This window comes from Oenanthe melanoleuca, chromosome 15, assembly GCF_029582105.1.
Source record: "Oenanthe melanoleuca isolate GR-GAL-2019-014 chromosome 15, OMel1.0, whole genome shotgun sequence".
Taxonomy (NCBI): Eukaryota; Metazoa; Chordata; class Aves; order Passeriformes; family Muscicapidae; genus Oenanthe; species Oenanthe melanoleuca.
In genome coordinates this window covers 10255502-10282316 of record NC_079349.1, presented here as the reverse complement: position 1 = coordinate 10282316, position 26815 = coordinate 10255502, and the positions used below count along the sequence as shown (strand labels likewise).

The 26815-nt window shown below is 45.1% G+C and overlaps 1 protein-coding gene across 3 annotated transcripts in view; it reads left to right on the top strand.

Moving 5' to 3' along the window:
- The window catches only part of PXN (paxillin), a 45800-nt gene that overhangs the window by 6661 nt on the left and 12324 nt on the right, over positions 1-26815 (top strand). For all 3 annotated transcript variants that reach the window (XM_056504225.1, XM_056504226.1, XM_056504224.1), the window contains exons 2-6: positions 19699-19925; positions 20389-20504; positions 22382-22521; positions 22894-23095; positions 23562-23697. In XM_056504225.1, coding sequence (XP_056360200.1) covers positions 19699-19925; positions 20389-20504; positions 22382-22521; positions 22894-23095; positions 23562-23697 — 821 coding nt within the window. The remainder of the gene's footprint in view (positions 1-19698; positions 19926-20388; positions 20505-22381; positions 22522-22893; positions 23096-23561; positions 23698-26815) is intronic.

The following is a 26815-nucleotide window of genomic DNA, read 5'->3' as shown; positions in this document are numbered from 1 at the left end:
TCCTGGTTAAAACTGATCCTCCGACACCATCTCTGCCACTAAAGAAACAAATGGGAAACTTCATACATCTTCAACTCACTCTCCTTCTTTCTTTCCTGGGGAATCACGATACTTCAGTTTCTCTGGACCCCTTTTTCCTCACATCTTCCCTTTGAAGTCTGTCCATTATATGAAACAAGTTGTGGAACTATAGAAATGATTGCTAAAATTCTAAAAGTCTCAGAGTAGAACAAGGGCTAATAATGCACTTTATTTAGATCAGAGTTGGTTTTCTGATCTGCTGCTCAGACAGACAGAAATATCCCTTATATTGCAACTCTGCAAATAGAGGGGGGAAAAAGCCTATCCGTGGCCACAAAACAGATCTGTTTGAATTGAACTATTGTGTTAGTTGTGATATCCAGAATCTGATGCAGTTTTGGAGGCAGCCAGAGCAGATTCTGAATGCAGTTGTATGTGCTAGTGGAAAATCAGTGTGAGTGAATAGGATCTCTGGTCCCAGTTTCCTGCTCTGGTCTCAGCCTACGCTTCCCCCTTTGTGTACTGATCCTGTGTGTCCCTTTTTGTCCGATGCGGAAGCTGTTAATGAAGATGCTCTTCTCTTCCAGCTGCCTGAAAGCGAGACATTGTCCGTGGGAAGCTTTCTCACTCTGTGATAAGATGATGAGGTTTAGGGAATGAGTTCCTTGCTAACTTCAGGCCTGTCCTAACTAACTGAGGTTTAGTAACAAACCCTGGGAGTACAGGTTATCATGACTGTTAGGATATTGCATTTTAAAATGGTAAGTGGGGAGCTGTCTCATCTGTGGCAGGATTGCTACATCCAGCAGTGCAGAGTACAAGCAAGAAGTGGCACCATTACTTTCCACTTTGGTTGAAGTTGAGTGGGTTAGAGAATAGGTTGTGATCTCAGGTTGGTTTCAGCTGATTGAATTGCTGGCTGCTGGGGTGTTCCCTGTGGCCATCTCCCTTGCTTGTGTCCACAGTAACTCTTGGACAATTAACTGAGTCAGCAAGCTGATTCTACTCAAAGTCTTTTTTTTATGTGGACAGTGGACTGGGAAGAGAGGCCACCTCTTTCAACGGTGGGTTATGTTTAATATAGCATAAGGTAATAATTTATCCAGAGCCTCAAAAATGTTCCCTAACTTAAGGCACGTTGTTTCTCTGTCTGTGAAACGGGTAATTACTCCTTACCTGCAAAGTGTGGTTATGTTGGTTGAGATCTTTGTGTTTCTGAAATAGCTTCCAGATGAAAAGCTTCTTTCAAGCCTTTTTGGTCACCATTGCTGGAGAAGTTTACAGTGGCAAGTTTGAATTAGATTTACAAGTTTTTATTCCTTTCTCAGTTCTGTTGAATGTTCCCTCTCTGCCTTTCTGATTGCTCATCCTTTCTTCACCCCCTGTTATGACAGGCTGTGAGTAGGGAGAAAAGATTTCCTTTCCCTTCCAAGTTCCCCACAGTAGTGCTATCCTGGTCTTTCCCTTTACCACAGAGCATCGTGAAGTCATTCAAAGAATGTTGTGTGCTAAAGATATACCATAAAAATAGGAGGTGGGTGATGACTTTCACATATCAGTTTTAGCTGTTTTTCCCATTCATGCTCATTCTCTTTGCAAATGGCCCCAGAGCAGCAGCAACCAGCTAGCTGGGGACAGTCTCTCTTGGCTGATGGGTGTTAAAATCCATATTTTCTCTTCTGTGCATGTGTTTTTAAATCCCATTGAAGCAAACAAGTTGAAATGGCAGCTGGAGTGCTGTGGAACAAGTTTGGTGTTGGTGTTCCGGTTACAGGAACTGACTCCCTGAGGTTATGTGTGTGTGCTGTTTAGGAGTCTGGTAAACTCTTTTTCTGCTCACACAAATGTAGCTTTTTCTTTTAGCAGACAGTAACTATTCAGAATTTACATGGGAAATTTATCTAAGCAGTTTGATACAACTGTAAACTGAGGAGCCAAGAGAACTTACCGCAGGCCACAGGGGGAGGCAGCTTGCATTGTTAGTGCTTGGCTCCTTCTTCCCTGAGCTGGACTGTCTCTACACTGTGAACAAGTTCAGTTCAAGTTATTTAAATGATGATGAGATAGTCTGAAGTTGTCCAGTGCAGCTTGTCGTGTGCCTTCTCACAGTGTTCTTATTACCATGTGCACATCTGCGTAGATGGCTCTGCTGGGTGAGGTACTGAGTGTCTGGCTGGCAGCATGCAGTGAAGTGTAGCTTGATTTCTTGGGTTTTTTTACTGTTTATTGCATGTTTAAACCTCTAACATTTTGCAAATAATTTGAAGAACATCAAAAAAAGTAAATGGCGAGTAAACCTTCTGAATGACACTCTGCATGGGGAATTGTGCTTTAAATGGCTCAGCTGTAAATCAGACTGTATGGGGGCTCCAGGAATAAACCAGTCCTATGTTTTTGTCACAGAACTGAGCTGGCAGACAGAATTAATCCTGTGTCTGCCTAGATCCCTCACAGGATTTTGCTTTATTTCCATTGCTGAAGAGGAAGATGAACATAGAATTTCACTTTATGCTATGGGGAAGTTTGTGGTGGTTCAGGGACTGTGGTTAGGCTGAGTTTTAGTAAGAGCAGGAGGTGGTAAAAGAAGCCAGAGGTAGAAAAGGTCATGGGCAAGAGGGAAAGGGTAAATAATTTGTCGTGGATTAGGGGCTTAGTATTCCCTTGTTTTATCCCCTTTCATGGTTCTAAACCAGTTCAGAGCTTCTCTGTGAAAGGGTTTCTCTTGGGTTGAAGCCACTAATTTCAGCTGGGTCAGACAAAAAAGCCCAAGGCTAACTGTAGTCACTTGAGGTTACTGGTGCCCTGTGAGCTGGAGTAAGATGATGGCCTGGCTGGTCTCTGCTGCTCATCTTGTTTTACCATTAGTTGCTCCATGTTTCTCAGCACCAGCAGCTGCCTTGGGACTAGGTTTGGTTTGTTTGTTTGTTTGTTTGTTTGTTTTTTCTGTCGCAAATGACCCTTTTTGGGCAAAGGTGATCCCCAAGATGCCTGGAGTAATACTTCTGGTCTGAAGCCCCTGTTCATTATGATTTTATATGGGAGAATTTTTTGGGCTGTGTAGGCCTGGTCAGGCAGTGTGACACACAGCTGGAACTATTCTGCCTGGCTGTGAGCAGCTCCAGCAGTCAGACAGGATCCCTGCAGAGAGCTGGAGCACTGGGGGAGGGAAAGAAATGCCATTTCATCCACGTCATGAAGTCTCTTATCAGTGGCCAACTCAGTGTTGTGAGTGGGTGAGCTTCGTTGGCCTGAAGAAGCTGCCTTTTATTTCTCCTGTGAAAGATGGGGAACTCAGCACTGTCAGTCAGGCTGAGAGCTGTGGAGTGGCTGTGTGGAGTTTGAGATGAATTTCTTAGAACCCTAAGCTTGCAGTTTTCAATCTATCCTGCTTGTGTTTAATCTGAGATTTGCAGCTTGGCTGTCCTGAGCAGTTTGCTTGGGCAGTGCCTCACAGCTGCTCTGGCATGCTGCTCCTGCACTTCTTTAACTGCTTCAATCCAGTGCCTCCAGCACCTTCTGTCTTGGGGTCATGCTGAAAGCCTTGGTGTGAGTTAGAGAGAAAATCTTTTAGGTTATCATTCACATTTCTGTAAGGGTTGGTTAAGAGCTTCATTTGTTGGATGCTACTTTCCCATCAAATGCTGGGGAGAAATCTGCTTGAAACAGATCACCATGGTATGGCTGTGGTGATGTGAAACTGGGACCTTCTGGGCCATCTGGAGCCCCCTGATTGTATTTGCTTGGGTCTGGGATGGGAGAGCCAGGGGGGTGTGAGGAGTTTGGAGTAGTCTCTGGTGTGGTCCTGTCCTTGCAGGGTTAGGAGGCTGTTTGCTGGGGAGGAGAGGTTGAAGGAAGGGGCTGGGGGTGGTGCAGGGAGGAAGCTTTATGTAATTCTTGGCTGGCTTTTGAATAATTGTTTTAATGAAATGGAATGCAGTGTATTCAGTACTTGCTTGGCAGAAACAGCTTTTTTTTTTTTGTTTTCTGTCTTGGAGGGGGGAAAGGAGTTGGAGTTGCTCTATTTTCCAGCTGCTTGAAACACTCTAGGCTTGGATTTGTCATGAAGATAGAAGTGGAATATTGTTCTTGGTGAGGAGGCAGTTACACTGCTGTGCACGTGTGGGACATTGTCTTTGTACATTGGATGTGTAAATGGCAGAACCTGGTCCCTGGGTTTCTCTGAGGGCTGTGGATGCCTTTGTGGTTTGAGGTGGAGCAGGTTAATTTCAAAGTACCCAACAGTAACGGGATGAAAGTGATGTTAGGAAGTACATGTCCAAATAAAATATGTTTGCATCCAGGTACTTGATAGGAAAATTCTTCTCTTTTCCTCGGTGCCTTAGTTCAGGGCATAGCAAGGAAGAACATGATCAGCTCAGACAAGGAAGACAATTTTCAGCAAAGCAGAAATGTGGGGACTGGGAATCTTGACTTCTTTAGACTAGTGCAAAAGAGCCTCTGCAGTTATCTCAGAGGATTGGTGACTTTTATCATGGGATTGGTGGAGGGACAATCAGAGATCATGCTAAAAACCCTTTTTTAGAAAGTAATTTGAAGAAGGATTTATTTCATGTACCTCTGGAAGGGAAGTTTATTCTCATGCTGCTTCTATTTCAGTATTGCTGCCATTTCCATTTTTGGTCAGTGCTGGAGATTGGTCTCCCTTACTCATCTCTACCTCTCAAAAATGTACTTTCTCTTTGGTCTGTAATTTTTTTATCACTTGTTCTTTTCTGCAGTCAAGAGTTCTCTTGTGAGTAACAGCCTTTGGTTGATGGAATAAAATTTTTCTTTATCAAATAACAACAACTTGTGTTCAGGGCACTGAGATGAAGAAGCTGTCATGTTTAATTGCTTTATTAATACTCCTCTTAGTAAAATATCCTCACTATTTCTCTTACTGCTGCTGAAAGAAGCAAGAGACTTGTGCCTGGTACTTGTGTCTTGATGCCAGATGACAGGTACAATGATGGGCTATCTACCTTCTCATGTAGGAAGAGATAAGAAAACCTTAAACATTCTCCAGCTCTCCTCCATCCACTGGCGCCAATATACTCCAGCTCTAAAAATGTTAGTTTTCTGTCTAGATTTAACAATTTCCTTTCTTGCAGTGGGCCAGTGTCATGACATTGTGAAACTCTTGAGCCACATTCTTCTGCCAATACTAAAAAAAGCCAAAACTAAGTCAGAGCTCTGCAGCTATAGAGTCATCAGCAGTCTCCATCGAATTGCCACCCACATCTCCCAAAGTGGACCGTGGGACCAGTTCCCACATTCATTTCTGAGACACTGTCTTCCTTTCATTCCCAGAAGCTGCTTTTAAAGTGAAAGCTGCTTTAACTAGATTTTTAACCATGTGCTTCTTGGCCCTTTGTACTCTGCTGTCTTTTAAAACTGTTGCTTGCCTGCTATCTGCAATAACTTGGGTTATTTTTAAGTTACAGTGCAGTGCTTATCAGACTGAAAGCTTAATTTTAAAACTTTCTACCTGTTATAGTTATAAGTAGTACCAAGATCCACACGACTGAAAAATGTGAAATATTTTGTTGTCATTTCTCCCTGCCCTGTTCTGTGAGTTTACATTGTGCTTTTGGCAGTGCTTTGTGTAAAATCAGTTGTTGATCATGGCTTACACTTTTTGGCTTACAAAAAGTTTGGTATTGCTTCCAAGTCTGCTCCCATCCTGTTGCAGAGAATCTTTGCAGAAATGAAAACTTCTTGAAAGAAACATGCACCATTTTGGAGTACTGCCTTAGTAATTGGATTTGTAATAAGCCAGTTAAACCACATATGACATTTGACACAAGTTCCCATTTTAAAAAAAGGGAAACAACCCACTTCAGAGTGGTTGGCAGGTCAAGGCAGCAAGTCTTTATTTATATCTCGATATACTAACTTTTTATCTGGGTGAGATTTGCGGGGACTGTATCTCCTTATTGACACAGGCTTTTAAAACTTGAGATAAAACTTTTTAAGGGTAGATCTGCATTTGTTGAATGTTCTTTGCATTTATGCTTTTGGGAGCTATGCTTGTTACTTACTGAATGGGAAGTTGCTGAAGCTAAGGAAAAGTATACGTTTCAAGGACTAAAATCTGTCAAGTCTGCATTCTGATATCCCATTTAAGAGGCTTCAGGAGAGGAATGCCTCAATAAGACTGTACTAAATATGGGTATGATTACAGAGTCTCTTTAGTGTCCCCATTCTTTATTACTGGAATCGTCCTTTTGCTGGTAGCCAGGGCAGTCTACATCTCATTGGCAGAATTTGTGCTTCTTAATGCTTTTAATGAATTCAGAATTCTTTTAATGAATTCAGAATTTACACTAGTATTTCAGTCTTTTATTTCATCATCTTTATGTGTGTCTCAAATTTTGTAACTGGCACTTTGCCTAGATGGGTCTATATTCAGATCTGTTTATGCTGCTTGGATAGGATTTCCACAGCTTAAAAGACGCTATTTTTTTCCCCTCTAGTTCCATGTCTATTATTGCATAACCATGCAAATCCTACTCTTCCCTTTATTGGTAATAGGGTCCACATGCTTTCCTGTTTCTGCTACTTTTAAAAAGGCAGATAATTAACTTGGAATGTGCAAGCTCTTACAGTATTTTGTCTGTGACTGTGTCCAAACCCATTTTTACATAAGCAGATGGAGAGGATCACAGGGATCCTTAGCAATGTTGTTACTGCCTGTGGTTACCTGTGTGCTGCTGGGGACTCTGAGGTGGTGGTCCTGCTGCTGGTTGAGTCAATACAGGGGCTTGCTGCTGCTGAATGGGGAGATGGTTTAACTTTTACTTGTCCTTTTTCCTTCTGTTCTGTCTAACTGTTTGGGCATGGCCCTTCCTGCTGACTGCTGTGCTCATCTCTTCCCTGACCCAAAAGAAGACAGTCAGCTTTTTTCCACTGGGTGTGTATTCTTTTGGACTGGTTCACAGAGGGGTCTTGTGAGAGCCAGAGCCTGCACAAGTAAGTGGCAGCAGCACATGTCTGGAAGAGGGAGTAAAGCCTCTCCATTTTTGGTAGTGGTGAGCTGTTAATTCGCCTTTCTGCATCTTGTGAAACTGTATCCTTCACTCCAGGGTGCTCAGTGTCCAGTGGGACTCCTGTGCTCTGTTGTATTGTAAGCCCTGATGTAAGATGTTTTCCTTCCCTAAATGAGTTAGAATCAGCACTTACCAAATTATGATCTCTACAGCTGTTGTGGGGGGTCCCGTTGAGAGATCAAACCCACACCCTTCTCATTTCAATCTGAGGGCAATGGAGCACAAGCACACCAGGATTGCTGCTGTCCAGAGTCTTGGAGACCACTGCTGTGTGTTCACAATGTTGTGATTTGCCACTGTTGATTTCACACTAAGCTACTGCTTACAAGCTGCTTGGAAGAGTGATCCAGTCCTGGATCAGCATGTGTTGTAGCCTCAGTGCTGTTTATGACAACTTTCAATTGTACAAATCTCAAACAAATACTATTGCAGGGCTTAAAAAATGCCCTTGTCTCCCCTCTTCAGTGGGCATGTAGAAGGTTGCTTGCTGTAGCTGGGTGCTCCACACCTCTGCACTCAAGCCTTGAGCTTCTGGTACCAGAGCTGTAGTTTAAAACCCACAGTATCTTGTTTCCTGCTGGTTCTATTCTCATCCTTGGACTCTTTTGTCTAGTGGATTTCTCCTTTGTACCAGATTTGTCAGATGTTTGTAGAATGCAGCCTGTGTTTTGACCTAGTGCTTGTGGAGTAGCTGCATGCTGGTGTAGCAGGAAGGGTCTGGTTCCTCAGATAGCTGGCTTGGCTGAGCCCCTCTTCCTGTAGGACTACAAGGGTGTTGGTATTTTGTCCAGAGGCCTTGGCCTTGGAAATTTTCCCTGAGGGGTCAGCTGCTTGTTTGGTGTTGAATACTTTTTTTTTTCGTTTTGGCAGAGGAGAGCAGATCTTGCTGGAATTCTTCTAGAAACTTTCAGAGGGAAGCCAGCAGCAAAAGAAAATTCTTATGACATGCACGAGAAGGTCAACTTAATATTTTGCATACATAAGGGTAAATAAAGGACTGAAAAAGATAGTGTATTGGTTACTAGTGTTTTTGGGCATGTTAATTTTTTTTCCCCATCTAGAAGGTTGTATAAAGTCCAGCCCAGGTCAGTAGTGAGGTGTTAACTGTTTAGTTGTTTGTGTAAAATGTTTAGACTGCTCCAGTCTGTTCCTCCCACCAAACTGGCTAGGTTGCCACTTCATTCCTGTTTGTACAGAGTAATGTCCTTTAGTCTGAGCCAATTGCCCTCCCTCCCAGAGACAGTTGAGTCAGGATTGGCCATTTGCTACTGCCTTTATCTGGGACTTCCTGGAAATGCCTGAGGATGTGTTTGCTGTCAGGCAGACATCAGAAATAGATCTTGCATAAGAAGAGCCACTCCAGGAGAAGACTCAGGCTGTACTTACCCTCCTTGGAGCCCAAAGCTGTTTCCAATTTCACAGCTGACACAAAGGGAGAGAAATGGAGACTCTTTAATTTGTGCAGATAGTTTTTTCTTGTGATCTTTTACAGGGTTAGCTAGAACTGCTAGAACACCAGTCAATTTGCTTCCAAAAGGAGAGGATTTTGACAAAAGACTTAAGTGGTAGGTGGAGCTCATAGCAGACTGCAGATTCAGGCTGAGAAATTCCAACTTAAATATGTTTAGTAAAGGTCTGAGAGTCAGATTTGCTTTCTATTCTGATATAATGTGGACTTGCCATGTTATGTTGGGCTGTTCAGGGCTGCATCTCAGTTCTCCATTTCTGAAAGGTACGTTTCTTTTGTGCTGCTAAGGAAGTGTGAATGTTGGGGTGAGGATTCTGGTTTGAGAGCCTCATTGGGATTGAGGTGCAGTGGCTGCAGACTTACTGCCTGCAGTTGCCGCAGGCCACAGCCAGTTCTATCAATACAAAATGGAATACGTGGAGATTTAGGTTTAGGGTGTGGAGCTGTGACAGCTGTGACTGAAAAAGGCTCCCATGTGATCAGTGCTGTAATTTGTGGGTGAGAACATCATCTGAGGAGAGTGGTCCTTCAGTCATGGAGGTCAGGAGCTGGAGTACTGGGTAAGGCTGGTTGTTTTACATATCACCTTGTGATCCTTCTCTTGTGCAATCTCCAACTTCTCTGTCCAGTGAAGCACAGCCCTGCTTTGTGCTCTTCAGCATTGTGCAAACGTTGAGGTCAGTTCAGCTTCTGCACACGCTGTGTCATAGGATGTGCCACAGCTGGGATGCACAAACCCTTGACAGACTTTTCCTCATTCTCCTGAAGATTGTTCATGGAGTAGTGGAAGAATTTTTTGTGCTTATCCAGATTTGGAAATGGTTTTCTGTTATTCAGGACTGACAGTCCAGTGAATCTAGGTGGAAAGGGACCACACAGAGGATTATTTTCTGTTTTAGCTTCACACATCTGTGAATCTCTGGAGGCATTCAAGGCTTGTGTAGCTGGATCTGGCGTTCTCAGGAGCCTTTGTAGCTGTGAAACTGAAAATGTTTGTTTCATAACAAATGTGGAACATGAATTCAGTTTTTAGGAAGCCAGTCTTAGCATAAGGTGTTTTTTCTTGGCATGAGCTGTTTGCTGCTCTGCGCTACAAACAGAGGGAAGTAAATATGTCTCTTTTCAGGTGTGGTGAAAACCATGCCATAAAAAAATAAGATGCTGTATGTGGCAGGAAATAACCCTTCCGTCACCTCCCTGATCTAACCCTTCTGGAAATGAGAAATAGATGGGAGGGAGGGAACACACCTTTGGGAGAGAACAGCCTCTGAAAATAGTTGTCACAGTGCCACTGCTTAGTTGGAGTGCTCGTCTTGGAGGCAAATAGGTGCAGAATACAACAGCCAGCCTTGCTGGGCTTGTATGACCTTGCTTTCCTGTATGCTGTTCTGAGATCTTTGGTGCCAGTAAGAGTTTGTTCTTCCTGGTGTTTCTGTTGCCAGCTTTTGAATGGGATGATAGGCAAGGCAGTGGAGTGGACAGCTAAGGTTAATTTGAGGAACCTCTAAAGGCTACACTTGGTTTTAGCAGCTTTTTGCCTGAAAACCAAAAATAACTTATTCAAACTGTATTTTGTTTCTCTTGAGCATTTTCCCTTCTGATAGGAGAAGGAGCATTTTCCCTTCTGATAGGAGAAGGGGCTTACAGTACAAATCACTTTCATGTGAGGATGCTCAGCACACTTGTGACATATTGAGGAATATTTATCTCTGACCACAAAAGCAGCTTTGTACCTTGTGGGATTTCCATTAGCTCAGCCATCTAATGAACTGTTCTGAGACAATGGAAAGGGGATGAAAGCTTTGATCAGGAAATTGGAGAAAGACGGAATAACGACATGTTTCTCTTTTGCAGGTGATGGTTCATTTCTGTCACCCAGTTTAAGCTGGAGTCTAGTATAGTGTTCAAAAAACTAAGTGGAAAAATTCTGGTCCTACAGGAAAATCATTTGTGGTTCCTTCACACAACTTGGACTGTAGGCCAGGGAGTGCTGTGGATTTGTGTTGTTTCATCCAGGAAACTGTGCTGACTCAATCTTAAAAGCACTTGTGGTGTCTCTCAGCCAGCATGTTGAGTTGGTAATCCCGTGCCCTGTGGAACTAGTTAAGATTAGGTTACCTCCCTGCCAGCTTGGTGATGTGATCTGAAGGATTTCCCAGCCTGTTGCATCCAAGATGAGGAGAGGTGGATCTGAGGTGCTCCCTCAAGGAGCGGGGCTGTGACTCCCAAGGACTGCTGGTGTCAAGCTGCAAACTGGTCAGCTGGTTTTGCTACAGTGACTTTGTGCCCTTGAGAGCCTGTAGCTGCTGGGCTGCACAGGAACCTGCTGCCTCCTCGTGATGCTGCCCAGTGCCCAGCACCCTCAGCCTGGAGGCACATTCACCACTGCAGGTCTGGGTGTCACAGAAATGTATTCACTTGCATGAAAATGGTGGGGCAGGTCCAGAGTGGTGACATTAATGGTTTTTCAGCACACGCCCACACAAATAGCCCTCCTACCCATCAGAAGGATCCTGAGCTCACAGGATGGCTTCTGTTGGGCTTTTGTAGCATACAGAGTTGGCTATGGTCAGAAGTCTCTGTCAAAAACTCACTCTTCAGCTCAGCAGCACAAATGAGAGCATTAGTGTGTACAGAGCCTGTGCAGCCCTGGGGACTGAGCCTTGTCACAATTCTGGGGCTGGAAAGCCAAAATAAAATGTCAGCATATGCTCAGGTGGAAGAGGCAGGTAATGGTGAGGGATGTCTCCAGAAAAAGGAGAATTTCAGTTTGAGCTGTCTGCTGATTGCATCTTTTTAGACTGCCTTTTTTTCTGGTCTCCATCTGAGCTGCAGATGATCTATGGGAATCTGACAGGAGGGTGGGTGATTTCTTTCAACTAATGGCAGGATGGGCTGGATTTACAATTTGTATTCTGGCCTGAGTTTTGAAAGTGAAAATAGAGCATTTCCATTTAAAGCAGAAATTTTATTCACTTATTTGAACAAGGGCTCAATTCTGTCATTGGTCTTTTAAATACATTTTCTAAAAGCTGCTTAAGTCATTGGAGCTGTGATTCCAAGAAACCTAGTAAGTTTATCTTAAAAAATGAAACCAACACCTCAGCAAACTTTTATTGGATGAGTAAGTTGAATTAGTTTATAAAGTGTCTGGTGATCAGCAGGGTGAGTTCCAGGAACAGCCTGGGTTTGCATGCTGGGGAAGGGAGGTTCCCTGGGCCTTTCCCTTGCACTGGCAGTGTGTGATGGTGTCAGCTGTGCTGGAACTACAGCCAGAGCACTGCAGGGGTTTGCAGTTCATCCCCAAATGTGCAGTGAGTAGTTACTGATAAACAGTTCCTGCAACTGCTTCGCACACTCATTTACAACCCAGGCTTGGGGTGGTAGTAGTGTATGTTAGTTGTGACCAGTTAGTTGGCCACAAGCTGTGGAATATCCTTTCCAGCTTGGGTCTCAGTGGTTGGGAAAGGAAGCCACAGTCATTGCTGCAGCTGCTCATGCAGACCACATTTCACACTGCAGTGTCTTGTCTTTGTTTAGACATTTGCTGATAGTGGTCAGAGCTGGGTACATGGGCTGCTGTACTGGGCAGGGCTCCCTGGTTTGGCTGTCAGTTCTCCAGTATGGCACAGAAAGGATTCACGGTGGCTGCCACCACCTGACAGCAGTTCTGGCTGCACGGGATGAATCCTTGCTCAGTTTGTCTTTGCAGCCTGGGGCAGCCAGGCATTACTGCTGCTGGGAGGTTGCCTTTGCTGTTAAGCTTCTCAGGAGCACCTACACAAGTTTGTAGATCGGTGCTGCAAATACCAAGTTTTGCTAATTTTAAGGGGCAGGTTTTGGTCTGAAACTAGGGAGAAGCTTCAAAATTTTAATGGCTATTGTCTTTACTGTAATTTACCATACCACATATTGATATTAGTTTGGGCATTCTTTTTGTTAAGCAGTGACATCAGGCATGACTTGCACCAATACCTTGATAGTGAGAAAGCACAAGGCTTTAAACATTAGTACATTAAAGAAAGAGCTGAATGATTTTGCTGACCATGCAATCTGAACTTTCTCTAGGTAGGTCTGGGAAATGTGAATTAAAAATCCCAGTGGTTGCTCTTTCCTGATACTCCAGCAGTTTTTAGGTCTGTAAAATGACTTCTCTTTTGTGCCTTGAACTTTTGTGTACCTTAAATAACAATCTGCCCCTACTTCATGAGAAAGCTGAGAGCTTTTATGTGTCCTGTGTTCTAACCACCTTCTTGACATATTGGTTAAATTTTAGAAAACTTAAATGTCATCTCCTCAAAATGTTTTACACAGTAAGCCAAGCTATTTTTTGTGCTTTCTATATATGTGAACTGGAGAACTTGAGGATTTTAAGAGAATCTAATTGCACTTGAATTTTTAAGGCCTCATTTTGAATGTAGTCTTTGTATTTTATTGCTTTTGTAGTCTCTGAGATTTTTGCATTTAAAAGCATTGATTAGAATATAATGCCTTAAGAAACTGTTAATAAATATCTTTTACCTCAAAGTCAATGCCCGCCTTTACCTGCTCATGATTTTCCTATTTCTGATAAGGCTCTCCCATTTTGCTGAGAAAAATCAATATGGGAATTCCTGCCATCGCTCTGGGGCTCCCCACACCTTCTGCAGTCAAACTCCAGGGCAGTGAGAAGTCCTAGCAAGGCTTCAGCAAGTCTTCTTAGTGCAGGTCTTGTAGAGCACTGCAAGTATTTCTTTTGAAAGGCCATTTAATAGGATAAATATACCCAGGCTCCCCATTCCTCTGCAGTTACTCACAACGTAAAACTGTCGTGCCAGGGATTGGGTTACTGCCTTGAGCTGTCTCCCTATATGTGAGCTGGAGCTGCATTTACTCCTGGAGGTGGGGGGAGGAGACTTATTTGAACCTAATGAGACTATTTAAGTTTGCATTCAGGGATTTTGCAAGGAGGTGGCTCAGATGATGCTGTAAGCTCCAACTTCAGTTCTGGAGATGCAATTCCCTTCCCCTCATTCTCTTAGGGGACAGCAAAAATCAAGAATTTGAATTCAGCATCTTGCAGGTATTAAGAAAAAAGAACTGGAGCATGGTATGTGATTCTGCTAATGAGAGGTCTGCAGTTCATCTGATGCTGAGTGAGACACAATTAGCATATAAAGTCCATGTCCTCACTGAGAGCTGCCCTTATTTTTATTTCTATTTGCCAGTCCTCTAGGAATCCTCTGCTGCCTAAACCAGTAAAACTTGCAACAGTTCTATATATTTGAGTAAATAGAGGCAGGGGGAGAATAGTGCAGATAACTGTTCTGTGCAGCTGCAGCAGAGGAAATTCCCTATTTTGTGCTCAGACATCTCATCCTGATTCCCCAGTGTGCTGTCTGGGCTGTCAGGGACATGTGGCACCAGAGATGCTGGGGGAGATGGGACTGACTCTGTGGCTGAATGCATTTGCTCTGTGTGCTGGCTGCGTGAGGAATCCTGTCCCCAGTGCTACTCACTTTCCAGATGTCCCATACAAGAAGCAGAGCTACAGGCAGCCTGTGGTTTGATACATGTGCAGATGTGGCTTTCATCTGTTGAAAATGAGAGGCTGATATCTGAGGCATTGCTTCAGTTATGCTTCCATTTCCTCCCCAGCAGTAGATGAGATGTGGAAGAAAATTGACCACCATCCTTTTGATCTACTCACTATACTGATAATGCTGTGATTTGCTGTGTCAGCATGGCTTAATAATCCTCAGTTGTTGAGAGAGATGAACTGCATATGGAAATTCTTTCTCCAGAGGAAAGTAAATTTAGATTTCTCTAAATCGCCTCATTTAAAAAAAGATAAATTCTAAACTGCTTATGAATTGTGGAAAATTATTTACTGCTTGAGGAAAAATTAGCATTGAATAGCTGCTTGATGTCAGTTGGCAAATGTGAATTTGGCTATGCCTAGTCATATAGGATTTTTCAGAACTTGTCCATGATGTGTGTCACCTTAATCCAAGAGCATTTTTGAGATGCACGGGAAAGGGGAAGTGAACAGAATATGCTTTGATATGCATGGGAAGATACCTATATATATATAAATATATACTTTTCTTTTTAGTAACTTCACTGTGCCTATTTAAGGGGGCTGAGTGCAGCTCAGATTCCTAGAAAGGGGTGCCGGTGTGTGCATCAGTACAAAGGGGCCCTAGTGTTACCCGTTGCTGGTGCAGGCTGTAGAGCAGTGCAGAGGTCCTTAGGCCAGTGTTAGTGCTCTGTCACACAGAGCTGGGCTGTGGGAAGCTGAAGAATGTGCCCCTGGCTGCAGAGAGGCGATGCTGCTGCAGGGTGCTGCCTCTGCCCCAGCGAGTGCTGACACGCAGCAGTACCGGAGGAGCTGCCTGGGAGCCCCTGGAATGCTGGGGCTGTGGGCTAGGGAGATAGCACAGGAATGTGCACCACACAACTTGCTCTTTTCACTGCAGCTTGAGCTGGTACATGGGGCTTAGCCTAAGGATTTGTCCTGCTCTTCCATCTTGCTGCTTTGGTGGCAGAAGGGATATTTTCTGAGTGGTTTGATGTGTTGGATGTCAGTGTGAGAGTTCTTGGTCTGAGCTGTTGAAATGACCAGCAGAGCTTTGGCAGTTGCTGAGAATTACCTTGGAGCAATGCAGTTGGTATTAAACGGCCACTTTTACATGTCTAGCTAATGTGCAGAGTGGTGTGGAGGATTTGTAGACCAGAATCCCAAGGACCTCATAGTTAGTAATGATATTTGGCAAAATGGAGGAGAGAGGAGCAAACTAATGTCCCTGGACCTCCAGGTGTCTTGGAGTGCCTTGTAATGGTAAAGGTTCAAATGTGCTATCAAACTGTCCCTCCTCCACAGGAAAATCTGTGTAGAAAACCCCTCTGAATGCAAACAGCTATGTCCTCCCATACTGGAGAGGATGTGGTTTGAGTAGCCCTCAGGCCTAAATGTGATTTCAGTCGAATCTGTAATTTTTGGGTTGCCCAGTGGAGGGAGGATGACCCTGTCCTTCTGTTCCATGTTTTCACACAGCTTTACTAGGTGATTGGCCAGGTTATCTGAGCCCAAGGAGGACCAGCTGTGCACATGCTGAGGTGCTGAGTGAGGTTGGGTTTTATTGGCTGTGTAACTGCTCCAGAGTAGCCATGATGAGCAGGAGTGTGCAGGTTGGTGGTGTTTTAGCAGATTTCCCTTTTGCACCCTCCTGAGCAGCACCCTGCTAATAGAGTGGAAACTACAGATTTCTACATGGACAGCCCATGCATAGCTGAGCCCTACTGAGTCTGGAAACTGGAGTGATTCTGCTCTGTGCACATGTCTGTGAGTTAACATTTTGTCTGTGGTTTGTGTTGGTGGCTTCTTGTAGTGAGAGGGGTGATTCTGGGAAGGAGCAGTAGCTTGAAGTTCCATTATAACTCTGTCTGGTTTACTTTACTGCTACAAAATGGTTAAATGTATTCTCTAGGGAAAACTAAATCTACGATCCTCATCCTTGGGAGGTTCTCTCTCCTGGAGCTGTGTCTGTGCTGTTCCAGAGCGTATTTGGGGCTGTGCTGAGGTCAGTGTGTGTGGCTGTTTCCGGAGCGCTGGGCGGTAGCTGCTGTGAAGATGCGTCCCCGTGGGGAGGGGCAGCACACGTGGCACCGCCGAGATTTCTGTGTGCCTCAGACAGGGACAGGTTCCCGGCCCTGGGAATGCACTGCCGAGCTGGGCACTGCTCGGGTTTCGTGGCTCTGTGCCTGTGAGGCTGTTGGTGGTGCCCTCTGATGGATGGTGCCGAGGGCACTGCCTTGCGGTGGCCCAGTCAGCTGCTTCCTAAGGGTTGTGGGGACTGACTGGCTGATTCACACGTCCTGCAGCGCTGTCCCTCAGGAGTCACCTTGGGCAGGAACACTTCATTACCCAGTAAATAGATCGAGACTTTAATATTTCTATTTAAGCATTTAATATTCCGTTTAAGGAGCGGCCACTGTATTGAACTCAGTGCTGTGACGAGAGGTGCAGCATTGCACAAGGCACAGCATCCCTGTCACAGTTCATCAGGTTACAGATGCAGGTCCCTTTGCAAGAGAGAGAGCAATGCAGTTTTTCCCATTAATAAATCTCCCTTCTTTCCCTTCATCTCTTATCTCACATTGTCTTCTGGTAGTTGCACAAATCCTGAATGAATGCACGGTGCCTTGGGACCTCGTGGGATGAACTGCTTCATGGAAAACAAAATGTTAATCCCTTTGGTTAATTTTTGGTTGGGTTTTGAATAATAGCCTCAAGTCACGCTCTTGGGCTGATCTCCAAAGGAGGGACCTGCATCCCGTGCTTGTGGCCTGGGGAGTCGCTTTCCTCTGGCACGGTGATGTCCGTGGGTAGGACGGTGCCAGTGCCACTCTCACCCTGCCCTCACCAGGGACGTGTGCTGCTGCCGGGCCCTTTAAACGGGCGCGATTTCCCATTCCAGCTTTTCAGTTTGAGGGAGCTGTGGTTGCTGATGGGTGGATCCGGGAACAGCAGCGGGGAGGGACGCGGATGGGGAAAGCTTCCCTCTGTGGTGGCTGTGAGCTCGGAGCGGCGGGGGCGCAGGAAGGGAGGACAGGGGATTGCAGGACTTGGGGGCGAGCGAGCACAAGAAGTCCTTTCGCATGGGGAAAGCGGGGTGTGAGCGCCTTTCCTGTCCCTCCGGCTCGGGGTGATGCCTTCGTGCAGCTGCTTCGATATCAGTTGTAAAGTTGGAGTTTAGTTTGAGTAACCGAGTGACTTCTCTCCTTCTTCTCTCCTCCCTCAGCTTTCCGTTCCTCGGCTCTGCCTTGTTTGCTCAAGTCAGGAAGGGGGAGGGCATGGGAGAGGTTAATCATTAATTTTAACTCCTTCACAGCCGTGGGGCTCAGTGCTCCTGGTATTTCCAGACCTCCCTTCTTCCGCAGAGCTGTAAAAGTAAACCTGGAGTATGTAGCCGAGCTCGGTCTGTGCCATCAGCAAAAGGCCGTGGGTGTCCGTCCCATAGATCACAGCGCAGAGAGGAGCCGAGCAGGGCAGTTTCTGAGGACGTGGTTACAGCTGCCGGTCCTGCACTCGGGGCTGGAGGTGGAGGGTGGAAAAATGGTTTTCATCCCCTCTGCAGGGCTGTAGGAGCCCAACACCCTCACGGGATTTTCACTTCCTGGTGGAGTTTGATTTGCCTTTGTCATTGGAGGGGAGAAGCAAAAACCACTCCTTCTCGGTAAGCCCTTCTCTGGGAGCTTGTGTGCGTGAAACCTCCAGTCACAGGACCTGCCTGACTGCAGGAATTGCGGTCCATCGGCAGTTCCCTGGAGGTATGTGCCTTTCACTCTGGAATCCACCAGCTGGTCTTCCGCTTGAAAAGAAGATACAGTTAATTTTCCCCCAGCTGCAGAATATTTGTCTCCCTTTAGAGAATCTGCTTATGGAATATTTTGGTCCCTTTAGGAAGATAGATTCTGTGACTTTAATGGTTTGGTGCATCTTTTTAACTAAATGAAAGCTATATAGAAATAATTAAACACTGTATTTAATTTGCTAATGGCTGTATTCTGCTCTCTGCGTGCAGAACTGCTTATTTTCTTTTTTGTGATGCTTTGGATTTTGAAAAGAGTGAATATAAAAGTGGCATGTTCCTCACCTTGAAATGCAGTAATAATGTTCTCTTCTAATATATTTTCTTGAAGGCTTGCTAAGTGCATTGGCTGCTGTGGAGTGCTGTGCTCAGGAAGTGGCTCGGGGTTGGCAGGTGCTGCCCGGAGAGCTGTGGGCAGCCATTAGTGCAAGCAGTTGCTGGGTTGCTATTCTGGTGCCACCAGAAAGCTCCAGCTCCTTGTGACCTGCTGGGGGACACTGCAGGGTGGCCACACTCAGGCTGAGCCCTGTGCCCCAAACCTGAGTGTCAAGTACCTGCTGTGTGTGGGAGAAGGGGCCTGTTGAGGCTCTGAGGACAGCACAGGGCGAAGGGAGATCCAGGGAGGTTCACAGAGCGTCCCCTCCTAATTCTGCTGAAGGTGTGTTTCTGTTTTCTGGCTGAATTCCACATCTCCAGAGGGACCTGCCAGGTGTATCCAGGCACTGTTACATGGAGAGCACCGATGTCTCCAGTGAACTGACTCCTCTCTAGCAGCCTTGCAGAGGTGTACCATGGTGCTGCTGCCCCAGTGGAAATCTGGGCACGTGGCCAGGGAGGCTTTCTTTGGAAATGGAGCCAGCACAGACCTGCAGGCGTTCACTGAAGTTCCCCCCGCAGGGACTGCAATGGGCTCTGCAGGGTGGGCACACGGGTTGGGAGGTCCAACAGGACAGGATTTGCCTTTGAGTCGCTCCAGAGGAGTGCAGGGTTGGGAATGGGCAGAGGATACATTTGCAGGGAGAAACCCAGAAAGCTGGGAATGCCTTTTTATACCTAATCTCTGACGGGACTGTAAGATTTTTGAGAAGTGCAAACTGTGTGATGTGGGTCCTCTGCCTGGCATGAGTGACAGGATTTCTAGCTGGTGGAAGTTTTCCTTCTCTTGAGGAATTTGTGAGCGGTCTCCACCCATCTAGTTAAGAATTGTTTCCAAAAGAAATGGCATTTACCTGGCAGCCTGTGGAAACTTGTTAACTGTTTGTGTGATGTACTGAGAGGGATTTTCATTAGAACTGAAATACATCCTCCTGCACTGATGGATTGATCTGAACATTTTATGCTTCTTCTACTACCTTGGACTTTGGAGAAAACACCTCCTGAGATTGTTTCCTGCAAAAAGCAGTGCCTGCGGCCACAGTAAATGACTCTGTGATGATGTGGGGCCTGTAATTAGTGTGTGTCAATATCCTGTTGGAGTAGGTCTCTGGACAGGCTTGCCTAGGTTGCACTTCTGCAGGGTGCAGTGAGACTACGGGTTCCTGCTGTTGGGTGTTTTTCCAGTTAAGGCAAAAATCTGAGGCTGACACAGCTTTTCTGGCTGCTTTGTTACATCTTGGTGTTTTCTTTGATTAACTCATTCATTCCTGAGCAGGAGTAGTGTTTTTCAGGGCATTTGGTAGATTACTCTAGAAAAAAAAAGTACTCCCAGAAAAACCTTTTGATACAGATACATTGAATGAGAAGAAAGAGAGAAAGCTATAGTCCAGGTTTTTACCATTCTGTTGAGAGATTTTTTACTTTCCTGCAGATGCTTTACTGGCAGACCTGGAATCCACCACCTCGCATATCTCCAAACGACCAGTATTTCTCACGGAGGAAACTCCCTACTCCTACCCAACTGGAAACCACACATACCAGGAGATTGCTGTGCCACCCCCGGTGCCCCCGCCACCATCCAACGAGGCCCTGAATGGCACCGTGATCGACCCCACAGACCAGTGGCAAACCAACACACCCAGATACGGCCAGCAGCAGGTGAGGGGTGTGTGTGGTGGGAGGGTGCTTGTTTTGTGGGTGCAGGATCTCTCGGGAAATGAGGAGGGGAATAGGGAGAAGTGAGAAGGAATTTGGCTGTGAGCAGGGAAATGGGGGGAGGTGGGAGTTTTTATTAGAACTAACTGGTTGGAACAAATGGCAGAAAAGAATTTGAAAGCCATTGTCATTGTGCTGACAAAATGGTGGTGTGATGAGATTAGTGTTAGTCATCTGTCTTGAGCCTGTGGAAGGCAGACTGGGGGTTTCCAGTACAAAGCTGTGACTCATAAGCAGGCCTGAAGTAAGGGGAAAACTGTTGTTCCTGGTGCAGCTCACCTGATAGAGGCTGGCTTGACTAAAGAGCAGATTTTTTTGATCTGCCCTGTCAATGCATGAGTTTGCAATGCAGTAGTGTACACATTTGTTTTGTATTCTGTTTCCAATGCAAATCTTGTTTCCACAGCCTCAATCCCAGTCTCCTATATACAGCTCTAGTGCCAAAAGCTCCAGTGCCCCTGTTCCTAGAGACGGGCTCAGCTCTCCTACTCCCCGTGCCAGTGAAGAGGAACACGTCTACAGGTATCCTGTCCCTTTCAAGAGACAAGCCTGACTTACAACTTGAGCCTGCTGAGGGTCAAGCTGCCTTGTATAAGTGGAAGCAAACGCTGTTCCTCATGTGTGTTACATTGCTTTGTGTCAGTTTTGATTGCCTCTTTTCTAACATGCCACTGTAACTTTCATACTCACTTCAAACTTTGACCTGGCCCTTCCGCTTGCTCAGCTGCAGGAGGTTAAGGATCCATCAGACACAGCAGGATCTGGATTGTGTTGTGAAGGATATGATCCAGACACAAATCCACCCGCTTCTTAAACAGCACAAAAGTTCTTCAGGAGGTGGATGGCCTTTGGGTTATTTTTCCCTGGGAACTCTGCACATCCCTCCAAGCCACAAGTACTGAGACTTGAGTTTTCAGGTGAATTCAGACTTCTTAAAACTTCCATGTCAGTAGGTGATCGATAGATAACAGGTTTGCACTTTCAAAGGCACCTGCTCTCACTCTCAGAGGTTGGAGGAGTAGCCTGCACAGTAGGACAGACCTTTTTGCTGGCATAGGGATGAGTGATGCAGAGGCTGTCAGAAATTCATCCTAGGTACCTTTTTACGCTTTAGAGACTGTGTTTCTTTGGAGTCATAATTGAACCATGCCAGCTCTTTCTGCTGAGCAGGAAGTTGTTTCCAGCCAGAACTAATTCTGGGTAGAGCTCAGCTCCTCTCTGGGCAGCCTAACCAGAGATGGCCCAATGGATACGGTAATTGGAATTTTTTGCAGATGACTACATGCAATTAGTATGAAATGAAGGTAATTAGAGCCATAAGTCCTCTTGAGCAAGAGTCTGACATGGCTTGGTTCTGGTGTGAATTGTGTCTGGTGTGTTGGTTCAGTGTGAGAATGTTCTCCTCAGATTGCAGTTGTGGGTTTTGTTTTTCAGCCTGAAGAGAAGGATAATTCCCATATGGAATTCATAATTGTCACTGGTGTTACAGGTGTAAGAGTCCTAAACCTGCTAAATACTAACTTTTTGAGCACAATGTTGTCCTGTGCACAAGGCAGGAGTTCCCATTTTGGAATTGGAAAGTATCTTTTTGATAAAATAAGACCCTCTAGAACATGAAAAGTTATTTCTTCATTTATAAAACCAGGAGAAAAAAATGTTCCTGCCATTGACAATGGAAAGACTGTTACTACAGTGTAACTGCTATAAAAATAATTGCATTGTGAAGTTCTGCTTTGAAACAGTTTGCAATTCTGTGTGGTACATGATATCACCCATATAAGACTAGCAGTAATTATAGCCAGTGCTTTATACATGCAAGTGTATTTAACACAGTAGAAAATAATATCAAGTTACTTTCTTATAAATTGATTAGAATTCCCCAGATTAAAGGTGTGAGGACTTGGGGAGACCTTGAGTGTTGCAAGAGGTTATGACATATCCTAACTGCTTTTCACTTTCTTCTACTAACCTGAGGTTTGTGCTTTGCCTCTCTCGCCAGTCTGTGCTAGCTCTGCATTCCCACACTCAGGGAGGAGGATGGTGCTGCTTGATGTGGTGTCAGCAGAAACAAGTAATTTTCCCATATGTGAGCTAATGGTTCTGCTGCTGCTCTGTGCATTTTGGATCTACAGACACTTAACTCTTTCCTACAGGGCTGGGCAGCACATAGTCCTAAAATCAGAGGCCCTGTCCATCAACGGTATTTTGGTAATTTACAAGAATAGTAGTGGCTGTGTTTAGTCGTGTCACAAAGCACGTGTCTCCTTTACCCCTAGAGCTAAAAGCATCAGCCTGAAAAGACCACAGCACATGTGTAAACTTCAGAAACCTTATGAGTTTCCCTCCATCCTTATCCTATATCTTGATGCAGAAGTTTCACATTTCACTTTTATCTTCAGTTTCCCAAACAAGCAGAAGTCTGCAGAACCATCTCCCACAATGACCAGCTCCTCTCTGGGCAGCAACCTCTCAGAACTGGACAGACTCCTTCTGGAACTGAATGCTGTTCAACATACTCCTGCCACTGGCTTCACAGCAGGTAAGGAATAGGAAGATATTTTGAATAAGTGGATAATTTTATTCTCAGAATAGTAACTTGCTTTTTCTTTCCAACATCCTTAGTGAGGGAGACCCCTCCAGCCCTTAATCAAAGATTGATTTAGTAAGGGTGAGATCTCTTGAGGTGTGAGCTGCAGCACCCTGCTCAAAGTAAGGCCAACTTCAAAACTGCATCTCACTAAAGTTTCAAAGTTAGTTTAGGTTGCTCAGTCCCTTGCACTGTTAAGCTTTTAATATCCTCGAAAATGGATGTTCCACAAGATGTCTGGACAATGTTTTGTACTTGTCTGTGATGAGCGTGTGTGTGTGGAATGGGGCTCTGAATGGCTCTTTTTTGCTTGCCTTCCTTCAGATGAAGCTGGCAGAAGCCCATCACTGCCCAGCGTGGCTGGCCCTCACTATGTTGTCCCAGAGAGCAGCAGCTCAGGGGGAGGGAAGGCCGCACCCCCGACCAAAGAAAAGCCAAAGCGAAATGGTGCCCGTGGGATCGAAGACGTGCGCCCCAGTGTGGAGAGCCTGCTGGATGAGCTGGAGAGCTCCGTGCCAAGTCCAGTGTGAGTAATGGTTTGGTTCTTGCAGGCTTGGGTGGGGTGGAATGGGCTCTTGGGGGAATGGTGACTCTAGTGTAGGGGCAGCTGCTACAGATGGAAGATGAGCTTTGTCTAAAGGGTCAGAAGTCAGGCGGGTGCATGAAGATACTGGTGCTTTTTAATCTGCTTCTGGATGGAAAAATGCATAAATTATCTGTAAGAGATGGACTGTTCAAGCTCTGATTTACAGCTGACCACAAATACCCCTGTCTGACAAAATGCATGTTCAGGCATCATGTGTTTCTTTAGCGGATGGGAAGTGTGTGCACACGTGAGGCAGGGTCTGCACGTGTTAGGGAAGCTGGGCCAGGTTGGGCTGTGCTGATCAAACTCCTCATACTCTGCTTACTTGGAGGAACAGTGGGACTTCCGGTCTATGAGTGCCCTCACACTCTTTTTAAAATTTATTTTATTTTTTCCTGCTGCCCAGGCCTGCAATCACTGTGAGCCAGGGCGAGGTGAGCAGCCCCCAGCGTGTCACTGCCAGTCAGCAGCAGACGCGAATTTCTGCTTCTTCAGCTACACGAGAACTGGATGAGCTGATGGCATCTCTCTCTGACTTTAAGGTACCCTGTCATGACAGCTCAGTGCTTCAACTTGTCCCTGCCCACTCCAGTCTCTCTTGCCTGTTAACCACATTTGCTGGCCTTTGTTGGTCTCCAGAATGCCTCCTTTACCTCTCACATTTGCTCTGATAAACTTCTCGTGGTGTATTTGTGCTTTCTGGGTAGTGCTGTAGGTGTCCTTGAGTGCTATAAATTCTCATCACTGGCAGGGTAAGGCAGTTCTGGAATCTGTTTTTCCTTCAGTTCTGCAGTTTGTCTGTTTGCCATGGATAATGAGCTTTGTTACTGCTCAGTTAAGAGTGAAGTATTTTGCTGTGCTACAACTTAATGAGAAGGAGAGAGGCATAGGACACCACTCTGCTTACTGACAGAGACCAGGCCCTTCTGTTCTGTGGGATGACTCTCCTCTCTGGTGTGTTTTTACCTTTATCTGCTTTCCCTAAGGAGAATGAATATTCCAGGCATGTGGTGTGAGCACTGAAGCCTTTACATCAGAGAGAAGGAGATTTCAAAGGTTTTATTTTAAAACAAAATATCTCACCTCAAAAAGGGATTTAAGCTTGAACTTCTTGTGGGGGCAAAGGACACCAGATACTATTCAGTGTCAGCATATGTACTTGAATAACTTTATTTTTACTCATGGGTATGTTACCATTCCTGCACTAGATGATGAACTGTAGAGTTTGTTTTCATAAGATTTCATTTACCCATAGTCATAGCAAAATGAAAAATATTTTCTCACTTTCTACTTTCAGGGGCTTTGCTTATAGTCTTACTGAACTATTGACGTGGATTTGTTCTGAGAGAGGTGGAGAAAGCAAATATACTAGATAATCTCTTTGTTAGGTTTGCCTTTTTTACATACCTATCTGCTTTCTAATCCTAAATCAGTTCCTAACTCTGTTTTATCCCTGTATGGAAGATTTTGCTGGATGCTTGAGATTTCTTGCCTGTGCTGAATTCCATCCCCTCCTAGTTGACATTAGGTGGGGCACCCAGAGCTGAGCAGTGTTTTGTGAGGAGAGAGAGCAGTGTTTTGTCAGAACATGCAGTGACAGCTTTACTGTTTGCTGTTCTGTCTGTGCCTGGTGGGTCCCATGGAGGTGAGTACAATACCCAGAGCTGTGACAAGTGTATGTGTTCAGAACCCAGCACTGAGCACACATGCTCTGAGAAGATTCACTTGCTTTGTGCTTGCAGGAATGGAATTCAGTCTGCCATTCCTGGCACATGCACTTAAATCGGTGAGAATCTGGGAGTTCCTCAGTGTTTTCTCTAGACTTAATGTAGTGTGTTAGTCAATTGCAACTATTGACACCTTAGTGTTGCCTTTTTTCTCCTGCTGAGAAAGGGTATAGTGCAGGATAGCCGCAAGCTCTGTTCAGCCTGGTTGAAACACTGCAGTGTTGTGAAGCTGGAGGGAGCTCCCACTTACGCTTCTGGCATTCCCTGCCCTGCTCCTTCCTTGTGCTGTGGAGCTGAGCACTGTGGCCTTGTGCCCCTGCTGCTTTTATCAGGAAACAGGCTGAGGGTGTGGTTCCAGCCTTTGCTCCCAGGTGAGCTCTTGGCAACTGAGAATGACCTTGCCCAGTATAGGTTTCTTGGGCAAGATACAGGGAAGGAAGGACTTTTTAAAGTGTGGGTATTCCAGTACTTTGCACTCTTTGAGAAGCAGCTTTAGAATCTCCAGTAAAACCTGCATGACAGAGATGAGCTGCTGTTACTAATATACCACCTGCCATCCTAGCTTAGTTATTATTTAACCTCAGAGACCAAATTGAGCAGCAAGATTTTAAGATTTGGGCTTTATTAAGCACAGCATTGGTATTTTTGTGATGCATTGAGCTCATCTGTCCCTAAATGTTCTTCCTGTAGCACAAGGAGCATGGCTCCTGTGATCATTTCCCTTTTGTTAATGATGTCATTGGCTGTTTTTAAGTTACTTACCTTTTTCCTGTCCTTCAGGTTGCCTCATTTTCCCTTTAGTCGTTTTTGTTTGGTTATACCTCTTCTGTTTGTGCCAGCTGGGGGTGTTAACTTGGCTGTAAAAATGTATTCTAATCTGTACCAGTGTCAGAATATAAGGAGACAAGGACAGTCCTTGTGAAGGTGGAGTATGAAAGGCTGCTGTTTGAGTATCAGACCTGTGTACTGTGACTGCAAGAAAAAGGATAAGAAACCCCAATGAAACATAATTAGTTGGAGTTGGTAGAAGTTGCAGTGGATGGGGGTAGGAGGGCCAGGTTTGTGTGGTACTCTAGAGTAAAAGGTGATAATACATTACTCTTGTATCGTATTTTCCTCACCCTAATTTGTTGCCCCTTCTTTTTGCTTACAGAATCCATTTGATTTTGGTTATCTGGTTCATTGGTCATCAAGCACTGAGATTACTTAATGCACTTGTTTTTTTACCCTCTGCCATTTCTGTGTAATGTGATGCCTGCTTACTGCATTGCTGGATGTTTGTAGTTAACTGTTCTATCACTGTTGAGTGCTCACCCATTACTCTTATTTTGGAATTAGTATGGTTTCAGTATGTTGAAAATACTGATGTTTGAGCAAAATGCTACTCTTGCCTTGAAAATGACTGACTTCATTTGCAGTAGTCTGGAAACCAAGTGTGAATCACAGCATCAAACCAGGTTACATTTACAGGTGTACCCAGCTGAGACAAAATACAGGGAGAGGGCAGTATTGAGAAATTCCCTCATTTTAATGTACTTGCTAGTCATTTTCCTCTCAGCTGTGACTCTGGTCACAGTAGCCTGGCTGTGCTGCTCAAGAGGAAGAGCAATCTGTAATGAAATTTGGCCTCCTATTGCTCTTTCCTTTCTGAGAAGTCTCCTTGTAGCATTACTGGTGTGACTTTGCAAGTGTGTGTTTGCACCATCTCCTGGCCCCTCAGCATGGCAGGAGCTCAGGTCAGCTGAAGGTCATTATTCTTCCATTTACTGACATGTTTTGTGAATGTTCTGGTTAATTATCTCAGAAAGGTAAGTGGAGACTGAGGTAGCATATGTGGGGCTTAGGAAGTTCTGTGCCACTTTACCTCAGAGCACAGGCATCTGACTTCTTTAGGCTTCTCTGGAAAATATGACTAAGAGTCAGAGCAGGTCTT